The sequence below is a fragment of the Haliaeetus leucocephalus genome, unplaced genomic scaffold (assembly GCF_000737465.1).
Source record: "Haliaeetus leucocephalus isolate CR32 unplaced genomic scaffold, Haliaeetus_leucocephalus-4.0 Scaffold897, whole genome shotgun sequence".
NCBI lineage: Eukaryota > Metazoa > Chordata > Aves > Accipitriformes > Accipitridae > Haliaeetus > Haliaeetus leucocephalus.
The window spans coordinates 3,373,255-3,383,685 of NW_010973333.1; the positions used below are offsets into that span (position 1 = coordinate 3,373,255).

Consider the following 10,431-nt stretch of genomic DNA (forward strand, 5'->3'; position numbering starts at 1 on the left):
TATATCAGCAACGTAAAAGAAGCAAGAGTCTAAATCCAGAGTAACGGGTGTATGTTATGGTTATGTTCAGAAAGTTGGGGGGTTTTGGTGATTGCAGGAGTTTTCATCTCTAAAATCTGTTGAGAGGAAAAAAGGCATTGTAGGATTGGAATTTTGGGATGTTTGGGATGGTAAGGCCTGAAGTCCATAGTCCTCAGAAGCAGAAAGAGAAACGTGAATTAAGCTTTTTGTAGTTTTGCACGAGATAACAGGGCATTGTCTCATCGTATTTGCATTCTTACTGAGAATTTTCTGTGGCATTCATTGTTAATTTAGGCAGTTAAATCAGATGTTGTCTGGAGAGGATGATGAGGAATATTTATTACTTGTTTTATTTCCTAACTGATTACTCGCAAAGTGGTCATTAGGGTTGACTGGTACAATTGAGAAAATTCCAATTAAGGAGATTATCTGTGGAGTTGAAGCACTTGTTTTGAGATTGTATGTGGAATAAGCATGGGAAAGTATGCTCTGTCTTGCTGTAATGGACAGAATTCAGCGATTTTTAAGCTAGAGGAAGGAATGGTGCAATAAATCTGAGAGTAGAATGTGGTAACTTCAGAAAAGAGTTGGTGAAAGGCTATTCCTAGGTACATTATCTGTTTCCAAGAGGGCACCTGTAATGAAACAGGCTGTGGATGTTAAATGTGTTCTTAGGTCTCTAGCCTTTCAGCAGACTTCTAGTAAGTGTTTTAATGTGTATTCTTTTCTGTATTTTTCCAAGGTTGTTCTAAATTCTCTGAAAATTATCATCTATAGGAAGTTATGGTATATTTAGGATCATTTTTTTTGAAAAATAAATGTCTTTTGTAAAATATTAGATGGCATTCTATTTTATTAAAGCATAGTATATATAGCATGTTTATGATTTTCTAAGGTTTAGTGTACTTTATTGTCTTTCATTACTTTATTATTCCTGTTTACGTTACTCCTTTTAGCTGACTAGTGTGTAAAGGTAGTGATAGGATTATAATCTAGAAATTATCAAACTTTGATTTGAAATTCAAAACTGAGGAAGTAATCTTTTTTTAATCATATATTGAGAACAATGGATTATTATTTTTGTTTCATACAGTAATTTTTTTAATGGTTCATCTGTGCTGTCCAAGCACGTCATTATGGTCAGCTGGTATAACTGGTAGATCAGTGTGGAAGCAGAAGATGTATCATACAGGCAGTGAATATTTAAAATTGTAAGACACAAAATGAAATCTAGTACAGATAGCCTTATTTTCCTTTTAAAAAGGAAAAACTTTTTAGAAAACTAAATACAATTTCCTGATGATGTTAAGCACGTATCTGGTATTTACTTGGACAAATTACTGTAGTATATTGTCTAAAAAAATATGTGAGGGTATAACTACTAAATTATTGTAATGTCTTGAACCTTAATGTGTTTGCTCTAGGAGTGGGCTTAAATAATGCCCAAGATGCTATATGCTTCCTCCAAAGCACTGCCAGGTGGTCTGAGTAGTTAATTTATGCTCTGCTAGCATGTCTTTTACTTGCTTTTTCCATGCTGATTTTTAGGTTAGTTGAGGTGATTTTGGGGGGTTTTTTTCCTTCCCCTTCTGTAGCTTTTACAAAGACAAGCAATAAAAAAAAAAAAAATTGGGGGGCAACTTAAAACGGAGGCAGTTTCACTTCTGGCTAAGGGAGCTGGAAGATATTAGAATAGTCATCCACAGGGGAGGACCCCTGTAAATTCTGTCTAGTTTGTATGGCACAACTCATTGCAAGTACTGTGGTGGAGAACCCTAAGAAAGCCTGAGTTTTGAGCAATAGGGTTTCTGAATGCTTGAATCGGATCTTTCAGTCCCAGACATGAGAGGATACCTTCAGATGTTCCTTTCATGAACTGCAAAATGCAACATTTGAGTGTCTTGTGTTTACAGGTTTTAAGGGACACAGGTTTATGCATACAGCATGGGTATTTGTGTATGCATATAGTACGTGGATGGATAGGAGTGTAACAACAAGTGAAGAAGTTTGGCATGGCTTTCTAAAAGCTCTTCTTGTGACTTCCACAAAGAGTCTAAAACCCTGGGAATAATTGCTTCATTCAGGATATCTTGCACCTTCTTGTATTTTGGGGTTCTGTTACTTCTTTCTCTTGTAGAACCTTTGGACTGAATCCTGACTTTGGATTCACGTGCAAAAGCATCTGAAAGACTTTGTGGCGCTAACTTATATTTGTATTGTTAACTACGTATCAGATCATCAACATGCGTTTCTTCTGTATATGGCCGCCTATGTGCAGTTTGACTAATACTGTACCCAAAAAAAAGACCAAGATATGTAAAATTCAAACTGCCTCATTGTGTATGGGAGAAATAGCTTCTCTGTTTTCATGAGTTAATACCTGTTTTCATGTTGACTATAGTTGTCCCCAAAACCTAACAGTTTAGTTTGCTTGAACCTCTTGTTTTCAGGCTGCTTAAAGCATGTTTAGAAAACAGGAATGATTGCTTTAAAGCTACAGTATGTATCTGTCTCTGTAGGAGGAGAAGATGAAGCAAAGATTGATGATGTACAGTCACTGGGGTCTGGTGCTGGAGAATACGAGCCAATCAGTGATGATGAACTGGATGAAATTCTGGCAGGTGACGCTGAAAAGCGGGAGGATCAACAGGAGGATGAGAAGATGCCTGGTAAAAGTATAGCAAAACCCCTTTATGATTATTTGAATATAAAGATTAGCTCAGTTTGCATATAATGCTATTGTGATGTTGACAGTATTTCTGAATTAGGAATGCAGTTTGTATGCTCTTCAGTATTTCTCATTTGTTCTGTAATAGTCAGGTAAGCCTGAGAAGCATAGAGGTAAGTAAAGAGTACCAGGAGCTGTATTGTGAAGTGGTATTTATCTTGTTTTATATAGCTAGAAGGAAGGGTAAGCTTTTTGGTTTTATAAACATGTTTTCATTTATCCCATTTGGTTTTGATCATTATTTGGAACGGATATTTTTATGAACAGATGTTATCCATGCTTGAATGCTTCCCAAATGCACCGGGAAGCATGGAGTCTTCTACTTGTCTTAAATTCAGTTGAGTCATCTGGGCTATATGATCAGTGTTTGTATTTTCTATGATAAACATACTAGACAAACTCTCCTTTGAAAAAAACATTCAGCACCCAGAGTTGAAATACTAGCTTTTTAAGCGTTTAATTTGGATCTATCGTAGCACATTTAGTTGTACTATGACTTTTGTGAATGCATAAGTGATGTGTCCAAATCTGCTGGCTAAGCAGGATCTGAGCAGCCTTCCACAAAAGGGTTGCAATAAAAATGAAGCAGAATATTAGGAGTGGGTTTTTTCATCCAAGAAGCTTTTTATTTGCATGCTCCTTTTTTCCAATCTAAGTGAGTTTTGACGTTCCTATCTGAAGTGTCCAAGGATCTGGTCTTGAGAACTGCTGAACAACATTCATCTAATATATATTGCTTTTAGGAGACACGGATGTACACAGCATGTGAATCAAATAACTGTCGTAAGGGATGATGATGATGCGATAACTCATTCTCTGTCAATGTTTTTGCAGATCCTGTGGATGTTATAGATGTAGATTGGTCCAGTCTTATGCCAAAGCAGCCAAAAGAACCACGTGAGCCTGGGGCTGCACTCCTAAAATTCACACCAGGTGCTGTTATGTTGAGAGTTGGTATTTCCAAGCGATTGGCAGGACCAGAACTCTTCACCAAAATTAAAGAGACTTGCCAGAGAGTGCTAGAAAAACCTAAAGGTAATTGTTTCTGCAGTGATTAATCTCTTTTGTACTTAGTGAAAGTCCTTATGAAATGTGCATTAGTTCATTATTTTAGGTTTCAAGACCATAGAAAGTGTATAATGAGTATTGTTTGAAAATTACAGGAATGTAATACAGCTGCATGTCAATCAAATTAGTGTTTTAATTCCAGCAGTGGTGAGGAGGTCTTGAATAGTAGCCTAAACAAAATTTTTTCATCCCAGTGGAATAGTCTTTTTGTGAGACCATTCATGCTTTCCTAGCCTAAAGTGTGTCAGCAGTTTTTTGGAGTGCTAAGTATCTTCTGCAATGAATTAGTAGTAATATTGTGAGAAATTTTCTCTGAAGGTCCTCTGCATGTCCTCTTACTTTCCTTCTGAGGATCCTCTCCAGAATGCATAGATAGAAGTTTTTGGGTCAGAATGAAGGAGCTAAGTGAAATTTTTGTATTATGTCTCTGCTAGAAGTGAGAAATTAAATAATACACAGGTCTGGTGTTTGAACAAAGTGTGTGGCACATACATGCATGACAGATGGGATGGGCATGAACTGTACCAGTGCAGTTTACTACAATTCTGTAGTGTAAGCAGGGCTTTTGCATGAGAGAGAATACTGATTTTTCTCTTTGGCATCCCCGGAAGCAGTTGAGCTGCTTGCAACAATTTGCATGGTAGAATGGGGTTTTTAGGACTATGAAACATTTGCTTTCTGTATGATCTCTACACAAATTATTCCAGGATCTAAATGTGAGAAAATTATGGCTTATAAATAATAGTATCTGCAGAGCCCCTGTGTTTAGGGAGTAGCAGATTTTTCTGATTTGGGGGTTTGTTTTGGTTGGTTGGTTGGTTTTTTAACTCTGTAAATTCTAGTTCTTAATTTGGAACAGTACTTTTTAATTCTTTGCAACATTATTCTTTATACAGTTGTCCTGTTAACCTCGCTTTCTCAGACAAGTGGAGAGGAAAAAAAAAAGAAACAACTGGCTTCTCCCAGCCCTCTTAATCTCCATGAATGTCACTGCTTGCTTGAGCCATTTAAATTGTATAACTATTAATCATGTGCTGTTGCTACCGCTTCTACTTTATTTTAAAGTCAAATTAAATGCAAACATTTTTAATGCATCATAAATAGTATAATTTGAGGTGTGTAGTTGGCATTAGTAAGTACTGTAAATGTCCCGCTGCAATATTTGCAGCTTTTTCTATGCAGTATTAGCTTTCTTCTAGTTTAAAAAAAAAAAAAAAGCCTCAGCTCTTATGCTCAAGAATTCACATAACCAGTGTAATTGATACAATATTGAGTCTTCCTTAGTCTGCAAGCTGTCTGATACAGTAAAGGTATGAACTATGTCCCTCTCTCTGTAAGCTTTAATTTTGCTGTATACTAACCGGGATTCCTTGCAACAGGAACTGCAGTGCAGAGTCATTCCACCTGGCTATTTAAAACGATACCCGAAATAACCTCAGCAGCCCTTGCATGCTTCTCTAGAAATAAACCGAAAGTCCATAGTGATAATAGGAGGCTCTTCAGCACTGCCCCTGGCCTGTCCTAAGTGTAACTCGGGTTGAGCAGAACTTTGCTCTGGAGAGGAAGGGGGATTGAAGTCCCTCCGTTGATTTCCCTTTGGTGTGTGCAGTCTCTCACGCATCAGAGTTGCTACGTGTGGAACTGCCGGTAGTAATCTGCTAGGTGAAGGTTCCTTGTATAGTGATTACACAGCCACAGCACGTGTATTCTAAACAAAGACACAGATTTGGTGCCCTGAAAAGTGAATGAATTGGAGCTGGATATTCAGTGTGCGTTACAGTGAACATGTAGTGTTTTCACTGTGGACTTCTTCATGGTGGTATAATTTGTTTCCCTGTTTTATTCCTGAGTTTCGTGTTCCCTTTGTTCTTATTGTGGATGAAAAGTTTCTGGTAATACACTGAAATGCAGAAAAAAGGAAATGATAACTTGTTTCAGGGTTGTTTTTTCTTTTAATTATTTGTCTTTGGAAACAAAAATCTGTAGTGTATGATGGAATTGAGATTTGTAGCTGACTTGCCCTCTCTCTATTATATGCAATTGTTTCCTATAAGGATCTAGACATGCTTACTTGCCAGATATGCTCAGCATCTGGCACCTAGGCAGACTCTGCAAGCTGTCAGTGTTACCTTTGAAGTGGCCTTTTTGTGTCTTGTCACTTATTTGTGTTGTTGATTGCCTGTTAAGGTTGTCTTGATGACTTCAGTTCTCTTTAACCTGTCTTTTATCTCATGTAACTTTTTTGTTTCTTTTCACCATGTTTAAAAACTAGTTCTACTCAGCTTCATCCAAATTCTCCGAGTGGTTTAAAAATGCATCTTAGTTCTCTTCTGTGTGCATACTGCCAAACTGCTATAGCAGTCTTTGCTTTTAGCTTCTATGTTTTCCCCAGATTTGCTGGTGTCTCTAGTGAGGTGTTTGATTCTCTGCTAAACACCCAATAGTTTACTATAGAGGCGCGGCTGGATTGGACTTAGCTACATACCTTACTGGTTTTTTTTTCAATTATATCATAATCTTCCTATTTATTGTAAAAGGGCTATAAATCAATGAGCTGCAGTCCAGCCATGTGCACTCTTTTTGTCTTTGTCTGCATTTCAAAAACAGACTTGTCGCAGAACAAGACTCACCTCAGGATCCATCTTTTATTAAAGTGGTTAAAGTGTTCTAGCTGCACACTGTTTCTTCTGATAAGTGTATTAAAGGACTAGTCCTGCCACTTTGAGTAGTATTAACAAATGCTTTAGATGAGCCGGTAGGAGGGGGTAGTTCATTAGCATCTGTTGACTTGTTCTCCAGGTTCATCCACCATGGATAAAAGAATTATTCTACATAGTGGTATTTCACTTCTGCATAGCCATACAAACCCTGTGTTGACACTGGTACAGTTATCTGATGTCTTGCAGAAACTGAAACTTAGACCACTTTCTGATTAATCCTAGTAGTAAACATCTTCCGTCACATATGTCTGACCATAAATGATACCCCCTCTTCTGTCCCAGAGCTGGCACTTGATTTTTAGGCCTCTCAGTGATTGCTGTCTCAATACAGCTTTCCAGTGCTGAACCTGCATACAAGGGTACACGTCCTTCCCTTTAAATGGTGAGGGATTTATTTGGGGTTTTTTATAAACTGCAATATCCTTTTTTCCCAAACCTTGATATTGTTTGGAAGGCAGAAATACAAATAGTAAAACCTTAAGCAATTTCATATTACTGTATATTGCTCTTCAGAAATACCATATATATTGATCTCTGCAAATACAAATTCTTTCTAGATGCAGAAAACCTTTTTGAACATGAACTGGGGGCCTTGAACATGGCTGCACTTCTACGAAAAGAAGAGAGAGCAGGTCTTCTCAGTAATCTGGGTCCTTGCTGTAAAGCGCTGTGCTTTCGAAGGGATTCTGCAATTCGTAAGCAGCTAATGAAGAATGAAAAGGCAAGTGGTTTGTTTGCAGTGCTTGGTCAAATGTGGAAACACAAACTCCACTATGCAAAACATTTCTCTAGGAAGATAATTTTTGTGTTCGTTGTTCTAGAGTAGACCTAGTCTTTTAAATGGAGAACAGACTTTTATTTAAAGAGATTGTAGGGTGTTTATTCTTTACTTAGGATGAGAGATTAATTTAAGATTGAGACTAGAGGTAGGTGCTGTTTCTCATTTTGGGGTTTAAATTCTGGACATACATTTTCTATATTTAGAGAATACATAATAAATAATGGGTTAAAATACAGTTTCAAAGGCAATTGTTGAATAATTCTCCTGCTTGAGATTACATGTACTTTTATAAAAATTATAAGATTCTGTTCTTCCAAGTTAAAATTGAAAGAAAAAATACTTTAGCCATTTTTTGCACTACAGTAGGTTTTATGATCTGGCATGCTAATAGAAAAATCATTAATTCTCCAAGTCTTTTCTAGTGAATATGTATGATTAAACCTCTAATTATTGAGAGTACTTGAGGTTAATTTCTCAGCTTGCATGTTAAAAGCCAGTGTTTTCAGTTCTTTCTTTTTTTTTATTTTTCATTTTTAATTTCAACAGGGTGCAACAAAACAAACTTATACAAATTCTGCAGCAATGGACAGCGACTTGTTACGGTTAAGTCTACGGTTATTCAAACGAAAGACTGTGTGCCAAGTTCCTGGGCAGGAAAAGACAGAGGATAGTAAAATTCCACAACCAGCTATCCAGCAAGAAGTGTGTGTGTCTTGAGTGAATGACTGTTGGTGGCACTTTCTAGTTGATTTTGTGCTACCAGTGTTGGTATTGATGTTTAGAACTGGTTGATTGGAAAGCGGCTGTAGAAGATGGAAGAAAATACTCCGTTTGTACACAGATAAGAGTTATTGGGTTTGGATGTGAATAAAAGGGGTAAAAAATAAGGACTTCTGTGTGAAGTTCTCTGTGAGTTTTGTAATATTGAATCTTACACTGTAACATAAACCTGTTTTATGGTGCATCAAGTGTAATAATGTGAAGACGTCTGGTTTTAGCAGTTTGTAACACCACCTGATATTAAACTGAAGAACACTGCGTGTCTTTTTCTTCATTATGAATGGGTTTTTTGACCACCACCCTAGTCCCTCAATACACATCTGGAATTTCTTAAATAGCTTGCTTCCTGGGAGTCTGTCTACATCCGCTTTCCAGATCTCTTTCTTATCACAGCAGCCTCTGGTGTGGATCTGGATTTGGACAAAACTCTAGCTCTTTTCCATCTTTAGCATAGGTTTCCTCTGATAATTTCTGGACACAAAAATCTAGTCTAGTGACTTAGGGCTCCCCTTCTTGATGAAAGGAAGTAAAAAAACTTCTGGAAAGTGATTTATGACCAGCTTTACATGCCTATATTTGAGACTAACAGCATTTTGGAAATCCCTGCTTCTTACAAAGGAGGACTAGTGCATATATTTTACATTCTGTTAAGTATCAGGGCAGATCAATCCCATGCAGCAACCTGAGGGTATTTCACGCTTGATGAGTTTCAGGAGTTTTCGGATATTAACAGTAAAGGCAGTGAGCAGTGGTGCTTTGCTGGGTGTTACGGATTTTAGGGGCCTGATTAGAGACTTGTCAAGCCTGGACTCAATTTTTTTAAGAATTATTTTCAGTTTGAGAAGTTGGTATGTTGTGGGGGATCTTTGGATTATACCAGTCAGGTATGGTTAGGTAGTCTGTGGAGGCCTCCATGTGAAACTGAGACTTCTAAAACTTCAGACTAAGTCTCTGGATACACCTGTCTACTTTTCTTGGGTTTAAACCTGAACTGTTGCTTTGAATTCTGCTTATAGGGGGTGGGAAAGAAATCCATAGTTTAACCTTGATACTGGCTTGCTGCAAAGCAGCTTGTTTTCATTGTTCTCATTCAGGTTGAAAATGAGTTATGAACCACTAAATTTTTTGACAGTTGGTTTGTATTAGTTTCTTACCCTTTTTCTCGGCTTGGAACCAGCACAGTGAGGTGGGATGTTGACTGTGCAGTTGTAACAGCAGGCCTGTCTCGCATCTCTTGTGATTACTGACAGTTGTACTGGCTTCAAGCAAAAGCCTAAATATGAATAGCAATTCAGTTCAAATATAAAGCTTTCTTAATATAATGCTTTCCTATATAGCCTAGTACATAAGCGTTCAGTAAAATGTTCTTATAGTACGTTTAAAGAATTGTTGTTAAAGAAAATCTGAGGGGATTTTATTTATATTTTTGTAAGTGCCCACACACTAGTGTACATGTACTTGTATCAAATATAAATGACGTGAGAAATTTCTACCATCTGTTTGATCCTTATTAAACTATGTGATCCAGGCAAAACTTTATCTTCCTAAGTTTTTTCACTTGTTGAACATTTTTAAGGGACTTATCAATGACATTAAAAATAACAGTTACTGATTTTATATACGCCTATAAAAAAGTGTGTCTTTTAAACACACTAATACTTTAACCTGAGCAAGAGTTAACAAACCTGTTCTATTCAGCATTTAAATGCATTCTCACCTATTTTATAGCTACAATAATGCTGCCTTTAAGCTGAAAGTATTAGATCATTGCTTCCAATTATGTTAAAGCCTGTTTTAATCTCCGTCTCTAACAGACATAAAAATGTTTGATAGCTAGAAACAGCCTTGTCTAAGACTGCAGTACACAAAGTAGATTCACTGTGTGGCATTTAATTACACTGTGCTTACTTTAAACACTCTTCCTGTAAAAGAGTCAAGGTGTATATATGCACTTAGTTTGCAGAAGAATATTTCACATTACCCTAGAAAATGCAAAATAAAGTAGGCTTAATGGGCTACTATGAGTATCTTGTGAAGTGAGTGTCCCATTGAAGGTCAAAGCCAGTGCTGACCCTTACCATCATTTGTTGGAATTAGACAAAAAGATGCTGAAATTGCCTCGTACAGACTTTTGTTCTGATTTCATTTGCAGCACTTATGAGTGCAGAGGTATGTTACGAGTGCAGAAAACACGCCTGTTCCTGTGGGAAGCACTAAGATTTATTTTTTTTCAAGCAATTCCCCTCTCACCTGGCAGGAGTTACTGCACAAGTGGAGCCCAGCAAGTGTGAAGTTCCTGTGTGTGAGTATTTTGGTGTCCATTATTTTAACAA

The 10,431-nt window shown here is 37.1% G+C and overlaps 1 protein-coding gene across 4 annotated transcripts in view; it reads left to right on the top strand.

Moving 5' to 3' along the window:
* ZC3H13 (zinc finger CCCH-type containing 13) overlaps positions 1–8,356 on the top strand; it is a 48,940-nt gene extending 40,584 nt beyond the window's left edge. For 3 of the 4 annotated variants that reach the window (XM_010583402.1, XM_010583401.1, XM_010583404.1), the window contains 4 exons: positions 2,541–2,696; positions 3,584–3,784; positions 7,095–7,258; positions 7,865–8,356. In XM_010583402.1, the coding sequence (XP_010581704.1) occupies positions 2,541–2,696; positions 3,584–3,784; positions 7,095–7,258; positions 7,865–8,035 (692 nt within the window). In that variant the 3' untranslated portion in view covers positions 8,036–8,356. The remainder of the gene's footprint in view (positions 1–2,540; positions 2,697–3,583; positions 3,785–7,094; positions 7,259–7,864) is intronic. The other variant, XM_010583403.1, reaches the window with a different exon arrangement.
* Positions 8,357–10,431: the final 2,075 nt, after the last annotated feature.